The 25,468-nt window shown below is 32.5% G+C and overlaps 2 protein-coding genes across 2 annotated transcripts; one reads left to right on the forward strand and one right to left on the reverse strand.

The window, feature by feature from the left end:
* Positions 1–421: 421 nt before the first annotated feature.
* On the reverse strand, positions 422–3,207 carry LOC104111942 (putative F-box/FBD/LRR-repeat protein At4g13965). Its single transcript, XM_033660196.2, has 4 exons — positions 2,986–3,207; positions 2,181–2,388; positions 1,402–1,575; positions 422–978 (listed from the first exon to the last, which is right to left on the reverse strand). Exons 1-4 carry the CDS (start codon positions 3,183–3,185, stop codon positions 622–624), a joined length of 939 nt encoding a protein of 312 aa, XP_033516087.2. The 5' UTR covers positions 3,186–3,207; the 3' UTR covers positions 422–621.
* A 13,093-nt stretch (positions 3,208–16,300) lies between these two features.
* On the forward strand, positions 16,301–24,508 carry LOC104111943 (phospholipase D delta-like). Its single transcript, XM_009621761.4, has 10 exons — positions 16,301–17,385; positions 19,002–19,118; positions 19,891–20,085; positions 20,409–20,690; positions 20,790–20,858; positions 20,994–21,141; positions 22,112–22,260; positions 22,689–22,853; positions 23,553–23,753; positions 23,911–24,508. Exons 1-10 carry the CDS (start codon positions 16,483–16,485, stop codon positions 24,202–24,204), a joined length of 2,523 nt encoding a protein of 840 aa, XP_009620056.1. The 5' UTR covers positions 16,301–16,482; the 3' UTR covers positions 24,205–24,508.
* The last annotated feature ends 960 nt before the right edge of the window (positions 24,509–25,468 follow it).

Genomic DNA, 25,468 nt, shown 5'->3' on the forward strand with positions numbered 1-25,468 from the left:
CGATTGTCATAGATAGGAATACTGACTCTTTATAAGCTATTGCAGCCAACTAATATCTGCCTGAAGAATGGAGATTTCAGGTTGAATTAAACAGATAGATCTAATCAAACATTATTATTATAACCTTAATTTCAAGTAAAAAGATTCAACAGCATTATGAGCCTCAAATCGCAAACTGCTTCTAATTATTTTGAGGTCAACAAACAATGCAGACCCCTTTATTTCCAAGAAAACAGCCAAAAAGGGAACCATTTCACATTCATAGACCTTGATGCAACTGACAAAGCTAGGTAGCAAAAAACAACACTTCATAAGGCTAATTATCACTAAAAATGTGCCTTGTAGATGTGCTCATCTTAGTAGGTCAAGGAAAACAAGTGTTGCGAGGAAATCTCAATGCATATATAAAACATCTAAACTGTAACAAACAAAAGCTTCATGAGAAAACCAAGCTACCATAACATTAAGTATGCCATAAGGGTAAGTTCAACAGAGTAGAAACTTGTCACCCAGAGAAGTTGAAGGTTCATAATTGTGTAAGCAGTTTATCAAAAACTCAATTAAGGCGAAATTTCTCGTATCCTGAGACAGAAAACTACTTGCAGTCTAGTCATGGAAAGCTCACTCCTGGAAGATAATTACAGGATTGGCATAGGATCTTGCACAACCTAATAATTTCTCAGCCAATTGAGATAAAAGTCGGGACTCACAGTTCATTGAACATCTCTTGCACTTTCTTTTCTCTGATGTGATAGTGAACTTCTCCAAAATCATTGAACTCTTCAACAGGAATTCTGAAAGTTTGAAAAGCTTTCTTAATTGCCATTGGAAACTGTACTTCAAGCACACCCCGACGGAGATGCCAATCTTAACATTCTTGAGGTTGGGAAACTGAAAGCTTGAAATCCAACTCTCCATATCATTATTATCTCCTTTGGCCAAATATCTTGACTCAAAGCGGCGGCAGGAACTATCATACTGGAGACAGAAAATATATCCAGGATCAAATGCAGGTAAGCCTAATGAAACTGCAGAAAGGTACAAAAATTGATTTCACAGTAGAAGTGTCTTGTCATAAAAATTTCAGAACCAACGAATCCTAGTGGTACATGGAAAATGATTAAGAGGGCTGTTCCAATCATAAGATTCATCGAGCACGTAACCTAACCAAAGAGTGATAGCGCAACAGTACTTTTTGTTTCGAAGCTCATTTGCCTCAAAGAAAGCAACAACACCAACCATATTAATGTGAAGCTTTATAGTGACAAAAGCAAGCTTCTTACGGATAATTACAGATATATTTGCATTCTCCTTCAGAAAAAATTTCCTGGGAGGGGAGGTTGTTCAAATTTCATCAAATGAATAGACGTAAGAAGAAAAGAAAATGTTCCAGGAAGTTACAGGCATAATGGCGATGTCTATGTTGAGTGTGTCCGTATGAGGTGACGCTCGCAAAAGTCCAGCTACTCCATGCAAATTAAACTTTCCTATATGCAACTCTAGTGTAAGATATTTGCATTTCAGGTCTGGAATCAGCACCCAATGCACCCCTCCAAACTTCAAGGCGCACAGGACCTGGTGCAGTGAAACAAATGAAACCAATAAAGAATGGAGAAAGCATTAACAACAAAAAGAAAGAACTCCACAGCAGAGAGATAGTGTCGTGACAAATCTAAACACTTTAAGCAACATCAATGTAAAAAGATCTTGGTTGCAAGATGTATCTTTTTCCGGTATCATAAAAGAAATATCCAATTTTGAAAAGTTGACAAACGGATTGCAAAAAGGCACAGAAGGCCGCACCTTTCTGTAATTAATCCTGTTGCGCTTATAAACAACTAAAGACCAATCCCTAAGCGGAGCTTGCATTTTCAAACATATCTCCTTTCTTATAGGAATTAGAAAGGCTTTACAAAGTTGAATATACTCAGTTGATTTACCCCTTCTTACTGTTACAATCCATATCTCAGGTAGTTAAAATAATTAACATATCTCAGGTAGTTAAAATAAATTTATCTGTTCAGCGCTTAGAAAAAAAATCCATTTAGAAAATCTAACAATGAGTTGTTGTTTGTAAAATTGTGCAAAGGTAATCAACGTATAATGTTTGCATTCTATGACGAATTGACGACTACTAAACCTCAATAGAGAAAATAAGGACTTTTGAGTTAAAAACAAACCTCTCTGAAGCAATTTCCGATTGATAGCTCGGTTGCATAACTCAACTTATGAAGATAATCTTGCATGAGTGTCCTCAAAACTTGATGAGAATAATCACAATTTTCTTCCTCACCATCAAAGCCACCTGTACCTAAAGCCCCGATGCCTTTGATACATTTATTGTTGAAAGTAAGCTTCGCATTAACTAAGGAAGATACATCGACAAGCCTACACATGAGATTATAAAGATTTCCTGAAATCTCCAGTTGCTGAAGATACGGGGCAATAATTTCTAAAGAACCATCATTTTCGGCATCAGGCCGCCAATGGCTTGACAATGTCAGTCTCTTTAAATTTGAGGAAGTTATTTCAAGACGACTAAAACCCCGAAAGAATGACAACTACAGAGTTTCTAAAGCAGGACAACCTGATAGTAAGTTCACAATATCATCGTCATCTAAACTTATTAGGTACAGATTTAGGCTCTTTAGAGAGTTCCAAACTATGGTCAGTTCCTTGTCGAACACCCAGTGGCTCAAATTCAATGTAATTAATGACGAACAATTGCCTATAGATAGAGGCAATTTATAAGTGAGCTCTTCATCATCTGAACACAATATAATATCTTCCACTTTTCTTTCTACAGCAAAATTAATCCAACGGCTGACTTCCAACTCAAAATTCCATCTAGACATGTAATCAAAATCAAGTTTGAATTTTTTGATTTTTGAACAACTACAATGAGTTAAAACTTGGTCCACAAAGTGTATGAATTTTTCTGTCTTGTAATCAATATTAATGAAATGGAAGTTATAGATTGAATACCAAAGAAAACGCCACCGTTTTGAGAGAACACAAGATGCGACGGCATCTTTGGTCGGCAAAAGAGAGAGGATTTGTACCAGGAGTGCGTCCGGCAACTGACTAAAACGGTCTAGGGTTTCTTCAACTCCATTATTTTGTTTCTTCGACATTGAATCTCTCAGTTTAGAACCGCCATTTTTGCGGGAATGGAGTGAAGCCATGATTCCGAAATTCTTCAAAAGGTGGGCCCAGTCTTGGTTTCGTTTTATACATGGGCCTTTTCCGAGCCTTATTATTTATTTTTGGGAAACTAATTTACAAGTAGCTCATTATCAAAATTGGTCAATTCATAAAATATTACTATTATTAATCAATTAGCTATTTATAGCAAAAAAAGATGAAATTATTGCTTTCTTTTGAGTGGTGTTATTAGAATATATTGGGTACATCTTAAGGAACTTGAATCTCGATTTTGGAATGATTTGGTAAAGTTTTGAGGTGGTTTGAATTGAAAATTCGAAGTAAAAACTGAACATGAATAAAATGATATGTGCATCACATATGTATCATATTTGTATCAATTGTGTATCACGTATATACCTATGTGTGAGATACATGCGTGATACATGTTTGATACATATGTCGCAGAAGCATTTTTTGAACTCGATTTAATTACGAATTTTGATACAAAACGTTCAAATCACCTCCAATCTTCCTCAAATTTTATATATTGACTTATTTATATGTTTTCAATGAATTTTAACTATACCCGTTGAAAAAGTTCCTTTTTGCTTAGATTTTTGGAATATTGTATTTTTATTTTTTGTATTTCATCACCTTATTTGCTACCTCATCCATGAAATTTTCTTTCCGTCTTGCATCTAATGTTGCTAATCACATTTAAAATTATGGAAGGAGATTTTTGCATATGATTCTTTGAGAGAAAGAACCTTATTTATTTGATTTTTCAATTTTTATATGTGTTTGGCTAGTTTTGGTAAGTCTATGACTAATGGCTAGAGGTTGATAAGTTGACACTTATTTGAGATATTTGTGTAAGTTTTCCTTTATTTTTATCTTTAAAATACTAGTATTACTAAAAATTTAACGGAAACGAAAATGAGAACTATAGCCTGTTTGGCCAAGTTTCTTTTGAGACAAAAACTTTTTTTTTTGTGGTCAAAAGTATTTTTCTTCTAAAATTGAGGTGTTTGCCCAATCTTTTGAAAGAAAAAGATGCTTTTGAAGAGAAACAGAATCAGTTTTGGAGAAACAGAAAAAAGTAGTTTCTCTTCAAAAGTACTTTTTTAAAAACACTTTTGAGAAAAATACACTTATGAGCAGTTTTTTAAAGTTTAGTCAAACACTAATTGCTGTTCAGAAGTGATTTTTAAATTAATTAGTCAAACACAAATTATTTCTCACTAAAGGTACTTTTGAGAAAAATATTTTTGAGATAAAACACTTATCAAAATAAGCTAATTTTCGCGTTTGGCCGAATGGTCTACTAGTCTCTAGTACATTATATTATAGGTCGCCTATTGGACCAGCGACCATAGGCATATTGGGCTAGCAACCTTCCGTACGTCGCCTATTGGACCAGCGACCATAAGACGCCTATTGGGCCAGCGACCTTTTTGTCGCCCGTGAATAAGCGACCAATCACTAGAATTTAGTTCATGTTTTTTCTTCTTTTTTTTCATCCGGAGTCCAATATCCGTAATCGGGTCTAAAAGTCATGCATAATAAATTCTCCTTAAAAAAATGATTTCATATCTCGAACATAAACTTAGAATCTCCAATTAAAGATGAAAGAGTACTTACGATTCCACACAACCTTCGAAGATCGGTGAATTTAATTCACGTTGCAACTCGTTTAGGCTACAGATACTAAATATATTTCCTTCATTAATGCACCAAGCTTGAAATAGACATGTTTTCTTCTTCAAATATTGCGTTAAACACATTAGCACTTTTTTAGTTAGTGATAAGAATTGAGATAGTTATTCCATCAATTTTGTTAATTGAAAATCGAAATTCTTAGAATGGTGACGATTATTCTTTTTTGAGAAATGAAAAAATCATTCTTTGGGGGAAACCCTATGCATTTTTAGGATCTGCATGCTCTAGAGCCTATATATAAGGAGTCCAGATCAACTTTGGTAGAAGCAAAAATATCTACTATCAAGAAGATTTGACTGGAAATATTGACAAAATTCTTGCGCAATCCAAAAAAAAAAAAAAAAAAAAACGAAGAAACAACTGCTCCTTTTTATTTTAAAAATTATTTGAGATGGGAAAGAATCTATATTCTCTGTGTAGTATTCTATATCTCCTAAATTAACCTGGTAGAAAACATTTTCTTTCAAATGAGTTTGATACGATGAGAATTTAAATTAGTCGAGCCAATAAATACTTAATACCGAGTGATTAAAAAGGATTTTAACTCATTATTGCGTAATTCAAACAAGTTGATCGCAAAAATTTTCTTTTCGTAGTGTCCTTATGTCCTCATGTGCTCATGTTCCATTTTATATAATAATATCTTGGGAGACAAATAATTTTGTAACTTGATTATATATTATATGTCTCTTTAGTTTTAGAATAAAATATTGTATTTGGATCCAATGTTACTAGGAGATCGACTTGAATATTCATATAAAATAAGTGTGAGATTTAGAGAACTAACTTAAAGAAACTCTTTTATTTTTTTAAATAAATAATTAGTACTAGTATTAAACTAGAAGGGGTCCGTATTAATCTTTGTACTTTGATTTTTTTTTTTTTTTGTCTGAAGCGGAATCTTTTTTGCTCCTTTAAGTAAAAGATTTAGTACAATTAACTATAATTTACGAAATTATCAATAATATTAATTGTATGTAAAATCCTATGCAGTACAATGGAAAAAATAATAATGCGTGCCCTGCATTGCAAAACCCATTTACCATTAAAGGTGTGGTGGTATGGATAGTATCGTTCAACTATAATTAAAAGTTTTGGTTTTAAGCTAAAAAATGAAAAAAAGTCTTGATGAGAAATATTTTCCCTTTTAATATACTCTCTCCGTTCATTTTTACTTGTCACATTTTCACGCCTCTTAAGTAATAATAAATGAAGTGCATAATTTATCATGATACTCATATTAACTGATGTATATTTTTAATAATTATGAGAAAATGATATTAATGTTGTGGGTATAACAAGAAAAGGAAAATTACTTTATCTTGATATTCAAAAAGTGACAAGTAAAAATAAAAATTTATTTTTAAAATATTTGTGAGTAAAAGTGAATAGAGAAAGTACCTTACAAGAACGAATTCGAATTAATCACAGGCACTGGTCGAGTAAACCCCAAAAAAAGATAAGGGAAAATAAAAAAAACAGACCACTTGGATTTACTCCTCGTTTAGGCCGGTTGTGAGTCGTGACTTGCGAGGGCAACTTGCTTGATTTACAAATTAAGTAATGAAAGTTTGCGGATTGATCATTTAGAGGTTTTGCACAACATTGAAAAACGAAGTTATCTTGGAAACTGGAAAAGAGGGCAAAACGAAGCTGTCTCTGTTTTGTTGGGGCTTGAGAGAATTAATAAACCACAATTTATTTTTAACATTTTTCTACAATTTTAATATAACGAAATTAAAGTTCGATTTGGAAATTCAAATGCATTGCTAAATCAGTGTTTTAAGAATGTTTTTTTCTTTGCTAAGAATGTGAAAGCGTAAAAAGTGACATTTTATCTATCATGGGGAAGATAAGGGTCACATAATTCTATGAATTCTAATTATTATGCATATACACATAATAATATTTTGAATCACTTATAATATACTAATACTTTCTATAAGTTATAATCAAATACTTAAGAGAAAACTCTCAAACAAATTTTATGCAGCATACTAGATAAATATTTCTCCAGTCTACATAAAACAATTGTCAAACTCAAAAAACTTGAAACCTGACAATTATAATTGAGAAACCTCTATTTTTAACCGTTTCAAAAAATAATATATATATCAAGTGTTTTAAAAGACGTGTGCGTAGTATTTAATTTTAAATATTTTATAAAATAATATAAATTATAAAAAATATTATTAAATAGATATATGTGTTCATCCCTACAAATAAATTATAATAAATATTATTAAAAAATTATAATATATGTGTGTGTGTGTGTGTTCATCCCTACAAAAAACTAATCAAAGCAATCCATTAATATTATACCATGCTTACAACTTACAAGCACAAGTTTGCTTAAATAATTAAATATAAATTGAAAAAGATTTCATGTTTTCCTCGACAACAATCAAATTCCATATACAAAAATCAAAGTTATCCAACATACCCACATTGCCCAGTTATCCACTTTCTCATAAATCTAATCAATACATATAGAAACACGCATACATATTTTGAAAGAGAGCAAGAGAAGCGCCGAACTTGAAAAACTAATTACGTACATATTTACAAACAAACTAACAGTGAAATATAAAAAGAGACGAAAGTAACTTGAGTTCAAAATAATATAGTAAAGAATTGGGAAAGACTTCTAACTTAGGGCTAAAAAACTCGCCTGGGCGTACGCCCCACTAGGCTTTCGCCCCCACCTTCGCCTCGGGGCGTTTTTGGTACGCATCGCCCCGAAACTCACCCCGAAAACGCATTTTAAAACACTGATATGTGTGTGTATCGTATACAAAATATATACATATTTTATATATTTTTCGGTTATAAAATATAATTAATTTCAACCGAATCAATTTTATGGCCAATTTTCGGACTAAGTTTTAATTTGTCCCGAAAATTCCGTTTGTATATTGTAAAATTCTTTTTTGGTAATACCTTACGTTGGAATAAGCAAACAACAAAAACACTAAATAGGGAATAAAGGCAACTTAAAGAATCTATTGGAGTAACTATTTAAAGAGACATTTTTGGAATTTATTCATTCCAATCCTATCCTCTTCCTCTATAAACAAAAATAAGGACTAATTCCGTTTGGTGAAGTTATTTTATTTTTGGTCCGTTCCAAAAAAAATTATTTTTTTTTAAATTTGGAAATAATTTTGCTTAAAATTACCATTATACCCTTAATGAATAAATTGAAACTGATGGAGTACTATTTGGACCAATTGACCAACACATCGCATTTAACACGGAATGCCGCCACGTGTACAGATGATTTATTGTGAACTGCAAATTCCAATGCGACCAACGTGCGTGCCACCATTTTCTCTGCAATATGTTAAGTAGTAGTCGATAATATTAAAAAATATTAATTAAATTAAAATGTTATCGAGCTTCAAAAATTAGATCGTATTATTTTAATAAATTTTAGTTGTCATCTTATTTGTCAATGTGATATACCTAATAATAAAATCGCTATTAAATTAAAAAGACTTATATAGTCATTGAATAACTCTTTTGTTCTATATTTTTCTTTATTCTATTATCCAATATTTAGTATTTTTACATTGTTAATAAAAAAAATTATTATCATATTACTTTGTTTAATATTTTTGTGTACTCGCTTATTTTTTTTGTAATATAAGAGAAGATAAATATATATTTTATTAATCTGAAAATAATTTTTATTTTTATTTTATTTTATTGTTGTCAATAATATTATCTGAATTTTAATGAATAAAATCTCTATTAAATTAAAGGGACTTATATAATCATCCAATAACTCTTTTGTTATATATTTTTTTATTATTATATTATCAAATATTTAATATAATTGCATTATTAATAGAAATTTTTATTAGCATGTTACTTTGTTGAGTTGCTCTAGTGGTGAGCATCCCCTACTTCCAACCAAAACGTTGTGAGTTCGAGTCACCCCAAAAGTAAGGTGGGAGTTCTTGGAGGGAGGGAGCCGGGGGTCTATCGGAAACAGCCTCTCTACCCAAGGGTAGGGGTAATGTCTGCGTACAAACTACCCTCCCCAAACACCACTAGTGAGATTATATTGGGTTGTTGTTGTTGTATGTTACTTTGTTTAATATTTTTGTCTGCCACTTTCTTTTTGTAATATCATAAAAGATATATATTTTATTACTCAAAAAATATTTTTTTATTATAAATTTTATTATATTGTTCTCAATAATATTATCCGAATTTTAATGAATAAAATCTCTTTTAAATTAAATAGAGTTGTATAGTGATTGAATAACTTTTTTGTTATGTTTTTTTCTTTATTATATTATCAAATATTTAGTATTAATGCATTGCTAATAGAAACTTTTATTAGTATATTACTTTGCTTAATATTTTTGTCTACTACTTTCTTTTTATAATATAATAGAAGATATATATTTTATTACTCTTGAAATAATTTTTTATTTTAAATTTTATCCTATTGTTCTCAATAATATTATCTGAAATTTAATAAATACAAATTTCTATTAAATTAATGAGACTTATATAGGCATCGAATACCCTTTTTGTTATGTAATTTTCTTTATTATATTATCCAATATTTAGTATTATTGCATTGCTAATAGAAATTTTTATTAGCATATTACTTTATTTAAATTTTTGTATGCTATTTTCTTTTTATAACATAATAGAAGATACATATTGTTTTATTTTTTTTATTCTATTATTCCCAATAATAGTTTCTAAATAAATAAAGTTTTTTTAAAAGGAAAAACAAAAAAATATTAAAATAACAAAGAAATTTTAAATTGGCATTTTTTATTATTTCTGATTTTAGTTTTTATTTTAAAATAATTTAAAAACTCCAACTTGAAACTACTTTCCAATTTGAATGGACACCTTTTTTTAATTTTATTTTTTATTGTAAAAATAATTATTTTATAGATATTTAAAATAACCAAGAACTAATTATTAACTACTTATGTCATGTGGCTTTTTTCTAGACTGTCACTTGACTTAAGCAGTGCACGTTTTCCTCTCCTTTATATAATATATAGAAGATTTAAATTTTTGTATGCTACTTTCTTTTTATAATGTAATAGAAGATACATATTTTTTAATATTATATTTTATTCTATTATTCTCGATAATATATATGAATAAATAATTTTTTTTTAAAAAAATAAAAACAAAAATTATTTAAAAAAACAAGAAATTTAAAATTGGCAGTTTTTTATTTTTTATAATTTTAGTTTTTATTTTAAAATAATTTAAAAACTCCAACTTGAAACTACTTTCCAATTTGAATGGATAATTTTTAAAATTTTCGTTTTTATTATAAATATTTTATTTTATTATTTTATAGATATTTAAATTCAAAAATAATAACCCGTAACTAATTATTAACTACTTATGTCATGTGGCTTTTTTCTAGGCTGTCACTTGGCTTAAAGAGAAAGTTTTTTCTCTCCTTTTAATTTCTTTTTAAATTTTTATTTTTATTATAAAATATTTTATTTTATTATTTTATCGTAGATGTTTAAATTCAAAAATAATTACGTGTAACTTGCTTGATTTACAAATTAAGTGATGAAAGTTTGCGGATTGATCATTTAGAGGTTTTGCACAACATTGAAAAACAAGTTATCTTGGAAACTGGAAAAGAGGGCAAAACGAAGCTGTCTCTATTTTGTTGGGGCTTGAGAGAATTAATAAACCACAATTTATGTATAACATTTTTCTACAATTTTAATATAACGAAATTAAAGTTCGATTTGGAAATTCAAATGCATTGCTAAATCAGTGTTTTAATTTTTTATTTTTTATTTTATTTTTTTGCTAAGAATGTGAAAGCGTAAAAAGAGACATTTTATCTATCATGGGGAAGATAAAGGTCACATAATTCCATGAATTCTAATTATTATACATACAACAACAACAACAACAACAACAATATACCCAGTAAAATCTCAGTAGTGGGTCTGGATAGGATAAAATATACGCAGACCTTACCCCTACCCCGGAAAGATAGAGAGGCTATTTCCGGGAGACCCTCGGCTCATCAGAAGAGACAATAATATCAGAAAAGAAACGAAATAAAAGATCTGTAACAATAAAAGAAGTCATAAAAGTAATGATATCATCTTAAAAGATACCAAATAAGTGAAAGGGAATGCAATAATACAATACTAATTATTATACATATACACATAATAATATTCTAAATAACTTATAATATACTAATACTTTCTATAAGTTATAATCAAATACTTAAGAGAAAACTCTCAAGCAAATTTTATGCAGCATACTAGATAAATATTTCTCCAGTGTAAATAAAATAATTGTCAAACTCAAAATACTTGAAACCTGACAATTATATTGAGAAACATATAATTTTAGCCGCTTCAAAAAATAATATGTGTGTGTGTATTATATACAAAATATATACATATGTTATATATTTTTCGGTTAGAAAAAATAATTAATTTCAGCGGACTAATCAATTTTATGGCCAATTTTCGGACTAAGTTTTAATTTGTCCCAAAAATTCCGTTTGTATATTGTACTCCCTCCATTCATTTTTACTTGGCATATATACTAAAAATAAATTTTCATTCTTACTTGTCACTTTACGCATATAAAGAGAAGACAATTTTTTTTTCTGTTATACCCACATTATTTATTACTCATTTCAAATCATTTTCTCAAATCCAATAAAATATGCATCAATTAATATAAGTATCATGGTAAATTATGACTTCATTTATTATTTCTTAAGGGGCGTGAAAAGTCAAAACGTGCCAAGTAACAGTGAACGGATGGAGTAAAATTCTTTTTTGGTAGTAATACCTTACGTTGGAATAAGCAAACAACAACAAAACTAAATAGGGTATTGTTATAAAATAAAGACCGTAAAGTAAATAAATGGAAGATAAGTATAGAGGGAGATTGTTATTTTTATTCAACTTCAAACTGATGTACATAATGAACTGAAAACTACTCTATTTATAGAAGAAAGGAACCAACTGCGAGACTTTTCTTGAGCTGCTTGTAAGAAGTCTGTGTGAGCTGCTTGTAAGCTGCCTGCATGAGCGGCTTGTAAGTTGCCTGCACGAGCTGCTTGTAACCTGCCTGTTTAATAAGAAGCTGTTGCAAATCATTTCATTGAGTTGCTTGCAACATGCCTGCATCAGCTGCTTGTAGATAAACTTCAATAGAGTGCCAAATGGATAATCTTCTTCAGGATGATTATCTATAGCAGAGTAATAAATGGACATCTACAATATAACTATTTTCATAACACTCCCCATTGGATGTTCATTAAAAGGTATTGTGCCTCGTTAAAACCATACTAGGAAAAATCTAGTGGAAAAAATCATAGTGAAGGAAACAAAATACACATATTTAGTAATACACATTTCTAGATGCCTCATTAAAAACCTTATAAGGAAACCCCTGTGGGGGAAAAAATTTAGTAAGGAAAAAAGAGTACAGCGCGTATTTTACTCCCCTTGATGAAACCTTTGTTTCAAATATTTGAGTCTCCGCATTCCAATCTTGTATACCATATTCTCAAAAGTTGAAGTTGGCAAAGATTCAGTGAACAAATCTGCTGGATTGTCACTTGAACGGATTTGTTGCACATTGATGTCACCATTTTTCTGAAGATCATGTGTGTATAATAATTTTGGTGAAATGTGCTTCGTTCTATCTCCTTTTATAAATCCTCCATTTAATTGGGTTATGCATGCAACATTGCCTTCGTATAAAATTGTGGATCTTTTATCACATTCCAAATCACATTTTTCTTGAATAAAATGAATCATTGATCTCAACCATACGCATTCCCTACTTGCTTCAAGAATAGCTATTATCTCATCATGATTTGTAGAAGTAGAAATAATAGATTGATTTCTGGAGCGCCATGATATGACAGTACCACCACATGTAAACACGTACCCGGTTTGAGATCGAGCTTTATGGGGATCAGATAAATAACTTGCATCTGCATAACCAACAAGATTTGTATTACCTTTGTTAGCATAAAATAAACTCATATCAAAAGTTCCTTTTAAATATCGCAAAAATATGCTTAATTCCATTCCAATGTCTCTGTGTAGGAGAAGAGCTATATCTGACTAGTAAATTAACAGAAAATGCTATGTCAGGCCTTGTAGCACTATCAAGATACATAAGTGCATCAATTGCACTGAGATAGGGTGTTTCAGGACCAAGGAGTTCCTCATCCTCTTCTGGAGGTCGGAACAGGTCCTTATTCACTTCAAGTGATCGAACAATCATTGGTATACTCAATGGGTGTGCTTTGTCCATGTAAAATCGTTTTAAGACCCTTTCTGTATAGGCAAATTGATGTGTAAATATCACGTCTGCTAAATGTTCAATTTGCAGACTAAGACAAAGTTTTGTCTTTCCAAGATCTTTCATCTCAGATTCTTTCTTAAGATATTCAATTGCCTTTTGGAGCTCTTCTGGAGTTCCAACAAGATTTATGTCATCAACATAAATAACAAGTATAACAAATTCTGATGTCGTTTTCTTTATAAAAATATATGGACAAATAACATCATTTATGTAACCCTCTTTCAACAAATATTCACTAAGGTGATTATATCACATGCGCCTAGATTGATTTAAACTGTACAAACATCTTTGTAATCTGATTGAGTACATTTCACGATATTTTGAACTATATGCTTCAGACATTTTAAATCCTTCAGGGATCTTTATAGAGATTTAATCAAATGAGTCATATAGGTTATGACTTGCATTTAAATGGCACGATATATTCAGGTGTATGGACTGCAGGTCCGATCCTCACAATCTTTTATAATATTGTGCACTATATTGTATCAAATATATCGTCGACGATCATTTCGTATCGGTTCGCGAGCGACATAAGTTGTTGAGATCTCATCACTTTATTTTCAGGTACTTGAACTTCTTATGGAGTTTCATGAAATTTTATGTCGTGGGCTCTTATAGAGCTCATTTCCTACTCATTATGATCATTTGCTCCTATCCTTTTCAAGGATTGTTATCCTTGGAACAGATCGGTTTACTACGCTTCATGCGTGTAATAAACTTTATCCTTCAGGGACTTTAATTTTAATAAGAATATTTGCAGCTGAAATATGATATTTAATCTTGGATCAACAAATACTTCTGGAATTTGACTTGAATTATATTCTAAGTGAGGATCATATTAATGATAATTCGATTCATATAGCAAATTTTCCAGTTGTTTATTTCATCCCCCAAATGTTAGAAAAACTAATACACATCCACAATCATCTTTGGAAAATCTATCTTTATTGGTAGAAAAATTAATCATATACCACACATCAAAAGTTATTAGATAGTAAAAATATTTGGTTTCTGATTCTAAACCAACTGTGAGGGGAGGACTTATCATATTTTGCTGGTCTGGTGCATACAAGTGCTGTTGTATGCAATTTAAAAAATCTTAGACCAACACATGGAACTTTATTCTCATAAATAATAGTTTAGCCATAAATAAGAGGTATTTAATGTTAAACTAGCTTGGATATAAACCAGAATCATAATACATGATATAGTACAAATTGAATAATAAGGCGGGTCACTTCTCACATACATATTATTTTATCCCCTGTGATTGCGGAAACATGAAAATTTTCAATCTTCCAGTCATTTGTAGTCTCAATATGATAGCCATTTGTATCAGTAAACTTCAGGTTTACTACAACATATGTTTTGACCATAATCATATAATATGAATGGCATATTTGTATATAAGCTCTTCGAGAGCCTTCATTTATTATCCACAATCTAATATTTATCACACACTAATGGTGTCATGTGTCTTCTAGACAAACAACTAGCTCTTCAGGAGTTGTTGATACATTTTGTACTATCAAATATTGCTCAGAAACTTCTGGTATCATGAGAGAAAATTATAATTAAATAAAAAATATAAAATAATTGTTTAAGCACAAGAAAACACCTCTTCATAATATTTTCCTACTTCAGAAGGAAATTTCAATTGTGTTACTTCTTCAGGAGCAAATTTAAAATACAAAATATTGAGTATATATTTTCTCAATCATATTAACTCTTTTGGAGGTGAATTGTAATATATTTACATCAAGAGCATGTTCATATTTACGACTTTATTAATATTATCACATTCACTTCAGGGAATGGATTAATATTTATCAAAAATTCTCATCCTTCAGGAAATCGAACATAATTATCTGAACACGTATTAATCACATCAAATTGTGATGTTTCAACATCTTTTAAAATATTTACTACTTCAGGAGCAAATCGAGGCGTTCGTGTAATATAGAGAATATTTCTCTAGCTTATCTTTAATTGTAACCATAGAAAGCTTAAATTATCACCTATGGTGGTCATATGCATATACCACTTCTGGTAGTTAATAAAATTTGGTTACAATGAGATATACGAAACATAACCACTTCTGGTGGTTGTATATTTCTTGTAAACTCTGCTGTAGTTTAAGTGGATCTAACAATGTTATCCACTTTGTAATCCTTTATTAAGATAATTAGGAATAAAACAAATACCAAAATAGGTATTGCATACATAACATATAACCAAGTAAGTGATGATAAAGATATTAAAATATAAGCAAAAGCCTCAAATTAAATTACGCAAATTTGGCCACTCCATATGTAAGTGATATATACATCACTACTGCCAAGAAGAAAAACTCACAACCTCAAGGATATAATTTGCCTTATGATGCCCGGAATGAACAAGATCTAACCACGAACATAAGAGTGTCGCCTTACATCGGAGATGAACACTGAAATAAAAATTAAATTCGAAGTAAATGCTCAAAATGGCAGAGTCTCGTGCTGATAACGTGTTATGAAATAAAGACTGTAAAGTAAATAAATCGAAGACAAGTATAGAGAAAAATTGCTATTTTTATTCAATTTCAAACTGATGTATATAATGAACTGAAAACACTTTTATTTATAGAAGAAATGAAGCAGATGCGAGGCCTTGCATGAGCTGCTTGTAAGCTGCCTGCATGAGCTGCTTGCAACCTGCCTGTTTAATAAGAAGTTACTGCAAATCATTTCATTGAGTTGCTTGCGACCTGTCTGCATCAGCTGCTTGTAGATAAATTTCAATAAAGTACCAAATAGATAATTTTCTTTAGGAAGATTATCTATAGCGGAGTAACAAATGAATATAGAGCGAAATTATTTTCATAAGAGGCATAAAGGCAACTTTAAGAATCTATCGGAGTATCTATTTAAAGAGACATTTTTGGAATTTATTCATTCCAATCCTATCCTCCTCTAGAAACAAAAATTAAGAACTTTGGACCAATTGACCAACACATCGCATTTTACACGGAAAGCCGCCACATGTACAGTTGATTTATTGTTAACTGCAAATTCAATGCGACCAGCGTGCGTGCCACCATTTTCTCTGCAATATGTTAATATGTTAATTTGCTAATTTTCTGTTTCCTCTAACCACCTCACCGCCTTCACACTTTTTCCACCTCCCGTTGGCTACGGCGGAGCACCACCATAGCCGGCGGTTTCCGTTTCACACATTGCCTCTAGGATCGTTTTTTTTCTATAATTAATATTAATGGCGGATGAGAATTGTGAAAATGTGATACATCTACATGGAGACCTTGATTTGAAGATTCTAGAAGCTCGACGGTTACCTAACATGGATTTGGTCACCGAACGTCTACGTCGTTGCTTTACAGCATTAGATGTTTGCCGGAAACCGTTCACTCGCCGTCGCCGGAAAGGTCACCACAGGAAAATCATAACTAGCGATCCGTACGTTACTGTTTGCTTATCCGGCGCTACTGTGGCGCGTACGCGAGTGATCTCGAACTGTCAGGATCCTGTTTGGAACGAGCATTTCAAAATCCCGCTCGCTCATCCCGTTTCCGTTGTAGAGTTCCAGGTTAAGGATAACGACGTTTTCGGCGCGGATTACATCGGCGTTGCTACCGTGCCAGCTCAGAAGATCAATTCCGGCGAGCTCATTGACGATTGGTTTCCTATAATTGGACCTTACGGTAAACCTCCGAAGCCTGATTGTGCTATTAGACTCCAAATGAAATTCAGACATTGCAACGGTAATCCGTTATATAACAGCGGCATATCAGAGGATTACGGCTTAAAAGAGAGTTATTTTCCGGTGAGGCACGGAGGATCGGTTACTTTATATCAGGACGCACACGTGCCAGATGGAATGTTGCCGGAGATTAAATTGGATGATAACAAGGTGTTCGAGCATAGTAAATGTTGGGAAGATATATGCCATGCGATATTGGAGGCACATCATTTGGTTTATATAGTTGGGTGGTCAATATTTCATAAGGTGAAGCTGGTTAGAGAGCCAAGTAAGCCGTTGCCGAGCGGTGGGGATTTGACACTTGGGGAGTTGCTTAAGTATAAATCGGAGGAAGGAGTGAGGGTCTTGTTGTTGGTTTGGGATGATAAGACTTCTCACAGCAAATTCTTCATTCAAACGGTATGAAACTGAAAGTCTGATATTTGCTATGATTTTCAATTTGCTAAGATTCTGCACCTTGGTATTATATAGTAGTATTAGACTAGTTGGTGAGGCACTTTATAATAATCTACTTTAATATGCTTTCCCTTTTGGAACTTTACATGTTTGTTGGGTCATCTAGACTGTACAGTGATAAAGTTCTCTCTGACCCCCTTTTCCTTTATTGGATTTTTGTTCCTTTTCATTTTGGAAGCTGTTATTCTAGGCTGTATCTTTCCTCTGCTAATATGGAAAGTCAAAATTCTGGTTCTTTTCTTGGTATCACAGATGGTCACTCAGAAAACCTGCAAAAAAACACCAAAAAGTCCCGCAAACTCTGTCTCCCCTGAACTCTTATTACAATGATATCAGTTACAAATATAGCACCAAAACCATACAAGGCAATTTGGTGCTTCAATGTCCTAAAAGAGCTCGTCTTTGAGCTTGGAATTGGAATGCAGCTCACAAATCACAATACTTGTCAGCAGTAAAAAGAAAAAAAACAATATCTGCTGCTGATAGTGACACGAGGAAAATAGAAACTGCTGTCACCTGGTGCTTCTGATGTTGCGTCATATGAAAGGAATTTGCTATGGACATGTAGCTTTTTGTCACTCTTCTCTTTTTGGGGTCCATTGGGTTTGTTCCAACTGATGTAGGTGGAATGTCCATCATGCTGGAACATATGAGAGGTAACTCTGGAAATGACACCTTTCTATCTGTTTTGGTCTTTTTGGACTATTGGAAGGAAGAACGGAAGACATTTGTTAGTGAAAAGATCCTACTTTCAAGATCAAGAGTTCATTTTTGTGTATTGTGTCTGCTTGTGTAATGTGACCTAGGAGAAGTACCCCACTTTTTAGATGCTTGGGTTCATCCGTTGGAGGGCATGATTTTCTTTAAGCTTACACTTCTCTATATTTTTGGCACTACCTATAACCCTACTAGAATAACTATGCTACCTAAGACACTTATTACCCTCATAGACATTTGAAAGTTGATAGAATATCTGGACATCTTCCATGAGCTCATTTAAAGCTCTTCTTTAGTCTACCCCATAATCTATTCTTTGAAACCACCAATAACCATTTTATTAAGCTTTGCTATGTGTATACTGTATGTGCAGTCCCAAGTCACTTTGATTGGTCAAGTTGTGTTTGAAGTTTGGCAGGTTGTAGCCTGACTACAGCAGATGACTGTCTACAGCTTTGATCATGGCGATTAGTGGATTGTATAGATAATGTAGCTAGAGGATTACTGGTGCTTGTTTCCTAAATTTCTTAAAACCCTTTCAAGAATATATCCTTGACAAATGAATTACGGGAACTGAACAGGGTCTTCCAAGGCTGTAACTGAATCACAGACTGTGGGGAGTCTGTAGCCTTTCATCTGGCTTACCCCTGCCTGTCTACATTACCATGCTTTGCTAAATATTTGAGTGGGTTGCGGATTAAGAGCTTAACTTTTTTTTTTTTTTTTGATAAAGTGGTTAAGATCTTAACTTAATTGCATATATTATAACAGTAGCAACTTTCATGTACTTGATAGTCTTTTGATACTCCTGCTTCTGATTCAATGAGCTCTAAATTGTGCAGGATGGAGTGATGTGTACTCATGATGAAGAAACTCGGAAATTTTTCAAGCACTCATCTGTCACTTGTGTGCTGTCACCTCGTTATGCAAGCAGTAAGCTAAGCATTTTCAAGCAACAGGCATGCTTCGTACCACACCAATATTTGTTTCTCCTTGAGTAAATTCTAGTCTACTTATGGACGATTTATGACTTTTAAGTTCAAGGGACAATGTCCAAACCTTACAGTTTGTGATTGTGCTAGGCCGAAACTCACAATTATTAGTCAGCATAGCGAACTGCTGCCTCTGTCTGTTTTGGCTCTTTGCCATTTTAATTATCATACTTAAGACCTGCAATAAGAAGAATTCAATTCCTTATCTAAAATAGGAGAGGCAGAGACCTAACACAGAAAGGTGTTTTAACTGTGTCAAAAAATTACTTAAAAGGAAAGGAAGAAAAAGCAGCGAGTTAAATATTCAACTTTAATATCAGTCACTTAGCAAATATTTGTGTCAGATAGAGATCTTACACTTGGGTGTAAGAGAGCATGACTTTTAATGGTTCAATTTAAGCTTTCTTTAATCCTTTCATCTTTCGTTTTTTTCTTTTCATCCCCAAACAACCATTGGCCTTTTCTACATTCAAAAACTTAATGGCAGTTCTTTTCTCCTGCCAAGAGAAAATTCACCCGGTAAGGATATGTAAATTTCTGAGATGCGCTTGTATATGCATTATACATTATTGCTGCGGAAGTAACAGGTGTACTGCCTCACTTTTTAGACATGTAATCACCTTTCTATGTGCAAGCATAATATGGCTCCCTCCAAAGATATGCCGAACTTTACAGGTCCGTTTCATTTAAACCATCCAGAACTCCGGATAAATTACATTTCTGTTTATATGATATTCAGGTGGTTGGAACCCTTTATACGCACCATCAGAAGTGTGTGATTGTGGACTCACAAGCCAGTGGCAATAATCGGAAGATTACAGCTTTCCTTGGTGGTCTAGACCTCTGTGATGGGCGTTATGATACACCTGAGCATAGATTATTCCGTGATCTTGACACAGTCTTCAAGGATGATTATCATAATCCAACATTTGGTGTGAGTATTTTTGACTGGTGGTCTAGACCTCTGTGATGTGCAATGTGATACAGCTGAGCATACATTTTTTTTTTAATCTTGACCTGCCATGTTGAGAATATTCCTGCAAAGATATACTAACATATCAGACAGTTGAAAATCTATTTCTTTAAGAAATTGATATTTTAGTTTTTCAGTTATCTTGCTCTTTTACAAGCATATAAAAATGATGCTATACTTGTTCTCTGAACTGAATTTTTTCCAGCTCTATCCTACCCTCATGTTCTTTCCGACTGTTCTCTTTGGCTTTCCTGGGAGAGATATAAATATTATCTTTTCAATAGGCTGGAACCAAGGGACCTAGACAGCCATGGCATGACTTGCATTGCAAGGTTGAAGGACCTGCTGCATATGATGTGCTCACAAACTTTGAGCAGAGGTGGAGAAAAGCCACAAAATGGTCAGAGTTGGGAAGACGTTTAAAAAAGATATCTCATTGGCATGACGATGCTTTGATCAAAATAGAAAGAATTTCTTGGATTATTAGTCCTTCCTCTTCTGTTCCGAATGATGACCAATCTTTGTGGGTTTCCAAGGAAGAAGATCCTGAAAACTGGCATGTTCAGGTTCATACGAACTAACTTTTTGCTTGACAAAGTAAATTATTGAGTCATTGATTCGGTTTAAGTTAATTCCAGCCAAATTTGTTGTTTTAATGTTTACAGGTCTTCCGATCTATTGATTCAGGGTCTTTGAAAGGATTTCCTAAAGATGTTTTTTTGGCTGAATCACAGGTGCATACTCTTGTAGCTTCTTGTTTCTTGAAGTCCATACTGAAAGTTGGATATCATATGCCACTTTTATATAGCTTTATTGAATTTGTTCAAGTTTCTTAATGGGAAAGGTCCTTGGCATTTCTGTCACTGCAGAACCTTGTATGTGCAAAAAATTTGGTGATCGATAAGAGCATCCAAATGGGATATATTCAGGCAATAAGACAGGCCCAACATTTTATCTATATTGAGAATCAATATTTCCTTGGGTCATCATATGCTTGGCATTCATACAAAGATGCAGGTTTCTTATTGTCACCATTATTTATCTTCTTTTGTGCTTTTGGATTGTCAAAGTAAAGTAAGAACCATAACTGAGTTGATATATTACACAAAAGCCAATATTGCTGGCAAATGTAACTTTTTCTGATTCTATGTTTGGAGGGTTAGGAGGAGGCTTGGGTGGAGGGTGAATAAGCTTGATTGGAAGGGCCATTTACCTTGTTTAGTTATGAATAAATGACAGAGCGACGTAAAACTGTAGGCAATGGAACCCTTCCATTTCAAAAGTTGTGAGTTGTGACGCCTTCAATTGTTGAGAGAAATATTTTGATATTGATGACAACTAGTTAAATTACCTTCATAGTTCAAGTCCCACTAAAGGCAAAAGAAAAGGTGATTTCTTCCCATTTGTTTAAGCCATTATGGATAGATTTAGCCGGTACCTATTATGGTGAGGTCGCACAAGCAGGTATCGGAGGATTAGTTGAGGTGCTCACAAGTGGGCCCAGGCATTACCATTATACATATACATATATATTAATTACCCCTACTAAAACATTTTCCTTATAAAAAAAAAGTTATTTACCCCTATTAAATGTATTTTCAAGTTCTGGAAACATTCTTTCAAGTTTTGGAAGTGTAAGATAGGAAGAAACTAGATTTTTTCTTGTATTTTCCTTTACACTTACCGAGTATTATGGAGGTAAACCTTTTTACTTTTAAGTTAACAATAATAATCCACTGCTTCTCTTTCCTTCTTTTCCACTTTGTTTAACCAAACAAAGTGTTAAAGACTTACGATGAGTTGAGATTCATCATTGCGTGCGTACTGCTTTTCACTCAATAATGCCCATTAACATGAATCTTCTCAACTCAAGGAGCGGTATTTTAATGAGGCTGTTTGGTCTCCTAGAATACACCACCAAACATTGGTTTCCTTTGTTCTGCTTGCATTTTTTTTTTTAATTTATAACAGTTTGCTTATACTTTAGGTGCTGATAATCTAATTCCCATGGAGCTTGCGTTAAAGATAGCCAGTAAAATTCGGGAAAAAGAGCGATTTTCTGTTTATGTTGTCATTCCAATGTGGCCTGAGGGAGTCCCCACTTCTGCTTCAGTGCAAGAAATTCTGTATTGGCAGGTGATTCAGCGTACTATTCTTTTAAATGTTAGCTTTGTGTATGTGATTTGACAGAGTGATACTTTTAATAATAAAATAAGAATGTGATTTAGCTGATTGGTGAATAAGAAATATAGTGATCCAACTTTTCCGATTACCAGTTCGTAATTTGGTAATTCTTGTCACTAATAAGGCGATAAGTGAGCTAGGCATGATAATCTGTTCGAGTTTATATTTACCTGAAGAAAAATGGCTGTTCCATTATTTGATGTTCAAGCCCCATTTACAATTACATTACAGTTCTTGTTCTTCAGTTTTCCTCTGTTTATTATGTTGATTTAGTTGCAGTTCTATGCCAGCGACGGGCGTTATGCTTATCAAATATTGTTCTCAGTTCCTCAAGGGTCTGTCTCCTATGCTGTATTCTCATTATCTTGTTTCCCTTGCAGAGGCAAACCATGAAAATGATGTATGGAATCATTGCTCAAGAGCTAAAATCTTCTCAACTGAAGGATGTACATCCTTCTGACTATCTAAATTTCTATTGTCTGGGTAATCGAGAAGAATTACATGGAGAATCAAAGCCAAACCCTGCTTCCTCAAACGGCGATATGGTAGCAATCTTTCTTCTTATAATGTCTGCCTATTCCACTTCCGCTAACCAATGCTTTAAAATCTATATGATGTTCTTGGAATTATTTATAGTTCTATGTGCTTAAGGATATTCTCTTTTCCTTTAATTCTGCTACTTCTCCAAATATATGTGCTTGATTGCAAATTTGTAATCATTGAAGCAATCTTTTAGTTAACTTGGAAAAATGTTTGTCACTTTACATTCAGTACTGACAAGTATCTATGCTAGTTTTCTGGAATAAAGGAAAAGAATGTGTTCTAACTTATGTGAAACGAAACTATTTCTTCAACTGTAATTTTCTTCCTTTAATTTTTTTTTCTTGCTTATGTCACTTTAACCTCTTCACATTTTTTTCCTGCAAATGGAGTACAAATCAAGTCTTCTGTTCCACATTATAAGCCAAAAAATATTTTTAACAAGTAATAGGAACTGGATTGAAAAATACTTTCCAAAAAGCGTTTTGATTAGCATAGTAGCATCTGAATCTTTTTTTTCTTTTATGTGACAAATATAATTTTAAAAATATACCAACTTGGTGTTGATTTACAAAAGAAAAACTCAACAGATTCGGATGTGGTTGTATGAATCTTTAAAAATCTAAGACGTTACATCATTATAGATAGTCTTTTACGTGCACATAAATATGAGAGTAATTCTGCCATGCCACCACTGTCATCAGATCTCAGCTTCCCAGAAATTTGGACGGTTTATGATTTATGTACACGCCAAGGGGATGATAGTGGACGATGAGTATGTAATTTTAGGATCCGCTAATATTAACCAAAGATCTATGGCGGGTTCAAGAGACACAGAGATAGCTATGGGAGCATATCAGCCTCATCACACTTGGGCCATCAAGAAAAAACATCCACATGGCCAGGTCAGTGAGTTTTTATCTCCTTCATTCTCCTTCCCAAATAAGGAAACTAGAACATTTTTGTGATGATCAAAATTAGCAAAAATAATAGCAGTAAACTATTCATTATCCAGTCTACCTGCGTGACATATTTGATTAAAGGTAACAAGTGCGGCTGCAGGTATATGGTTATAGAATGTCTCTATGGGCAGAGCACATGGCCAAGTTAGACGATTGCTTCACAAAGCCAGAAAGTTTGGACTGTTTGAAGCATGTGAATAAGGTTGCTGAAGATAATTGGAACAGATTCACTGCTGAGGAGTTCAAACCTTTACAAGGTCATCTTCTCAAGTACCCGGTCAAAGTAGATTCTGATGGGAAAGTAAGTTCCTTACCTGGTCATGAATATTTTCCTGATGTTGGTGGTAAAGTACTAGGAGCTCGGACCAATCTTCCTGATGCTTTGACCACATGACTCTTCCATCTTTTTAATGCCCATAAGTTAACCATTTTTCTAGAGAAACGGTGAGAATAATTATCGGAATTCCGACGCAATGAGTAAGAACTGTACAATCTCGGTTGCTCTCTGAGTTCTGCGTCGTGTTCACTAATGTTGTTGTACCATTCTTTGTGTTTATAATGTAATAAAGCATCTTGTTCGTGATGACCTCAAGAATCCCTCCAAATGTACAGTAACTAAAAAGATGATATAATTTCAACATATGTAGAGTGAAATTTTCGGCCATTTGCTGTATAATCTGATCTGTGTCTATTCTATATTTCCACTGTGAAAGAATGACAATTTTATTCTTAAGTTTTTTCATTTCTGAGAATACATTTCCTGTTTATATCACAAACTGTGATTATGTACTTGAATGAAAAATTCCATACAAGTTGGGAGAGGGTATTTTATTGTATGCGTGTTTACCATCAGGGAAAAGGTTGAACTTTTTGATTTTATAATCGGCAAAGGGCCAAATATACCCCTCTACTTTCGAAAATGGTCTAAGAATACTTCTCGTTATACTATTGAGTTATCTATACCCCTGCAGTCATACTTTGGATTCAAATATACGCCTCATTTAAACGGAGGGACACGTGTCATCGTCCTGTTGGTCAATTCTAAATATCTCCTAATTAATTAAAAAGACTCATTACCCATACCCGAAAAGTAATTTTTTAAAGCAATTTTTTTTTGTAAAAACTGAAAAAAACTGAAAAAAAAGGAAAAGATTTTTTCCCCTAGTTTTTACAAGAAAACTGCTTTTAAAAAAACTGAAAAATATTTTCTAAAATAATGTTTTTGTAAAAACTGAAAAACAATTTTCCAAAGCAATTAAAAACTGGAAGAAACTGAAATATGTTTAACTAAAAACTGAAAAAAAGAAAATATTTATTTTTTCAGTTTTTACAAAAACATTGCTTTAGAAAATTGCTTTACAGTTTTTTTTTTAGTTTTTACAAAAATATTGTTTTAGAAAATAATTTTCAGCTTTTTTGAAAGCAGTTTTTTTGTAAAAATTGGGAAAAAAAATATTTTAGTTTTTTTCAATTTTTAGTACAAAAATTCCAGTATTTTTCAGTTTTTACAAAAAAAAAATTGCTTTTCAACTTTTTTTCTTCTTCACTTTTTACAAAAACATTGTTTTAGAAAATATTTTTCAGTTTTTTCTAAAGCAGTTTTTTTTGTAAAAACTGGAAAAAAAAATATTTTCGTTTTTTTTCAGTTTTTAGTAAAA

This window comes from Nicotiana tomentosiformis, chromosome 4, assembly GCF_000390325.3.
Source record: "Nicotiana tomentosiformis chromosome 4, ASM39032v3, whole genome shotgun sequence".
Lineage (NCBI taxonomy): Eukaryota > Viridiplantae > Streptophyta > Magnoliopsida > Solanales > Solanaceae > Nicotiana > Nicotiana tomentosiformis.

What these genes read in the sequence shown, in the direction of transcription:
- LOC104111942 (XM_033660196.2), bottom strand. Translation starts at nt 3,185, where the DNA reads ATGGCTTCACTCCATTCCCGCAAAAATGGCGGTTCTAAACTGAGAGAT. An exon ending in AAACGGTGGCGTTTTCTTTG is followed by an intron (nt 2,389 to 2,985) that starts GTATTCAATCTA and finishes TCTCATGTGTAG; the next exon opens with GCTTGTCGATGTATCTTCCT. An exon ending in TAGACATCGCCATTATGCCT is followed by an intron (nt 979 to 1,401) that starts GTAACTTCCTGG and finishes TTCTGTCTCCAG; the next exon opens with TATGATAGTTCCTGCCGCCG.
- LOC104111943 (XM_009621761.4), top strand. Translation starts at nt 16,483, where the DNA reads ATGGCGGATGAGAATTGTGAAAATGTGATACATCTACATGGAGACCTT. An exon ending in CTTCCTCAAACGGCGATATG is followed by an intron (nt 22,854 to 23,552) that starts GTAGCAATCTTT and finishes CACTGTCATCAG; the next exon opens with ATCTCAGCTTCCCAGAAATT. An exon ending in AAAAACATCCACATGGCCAG is followed by an intron (nt 23,754 to 23,910) that starts GTCAGTGAGTTT and finishes GTGCGGCTGCAG; the next exon opens with GTATATGGTTATAGAATGTC.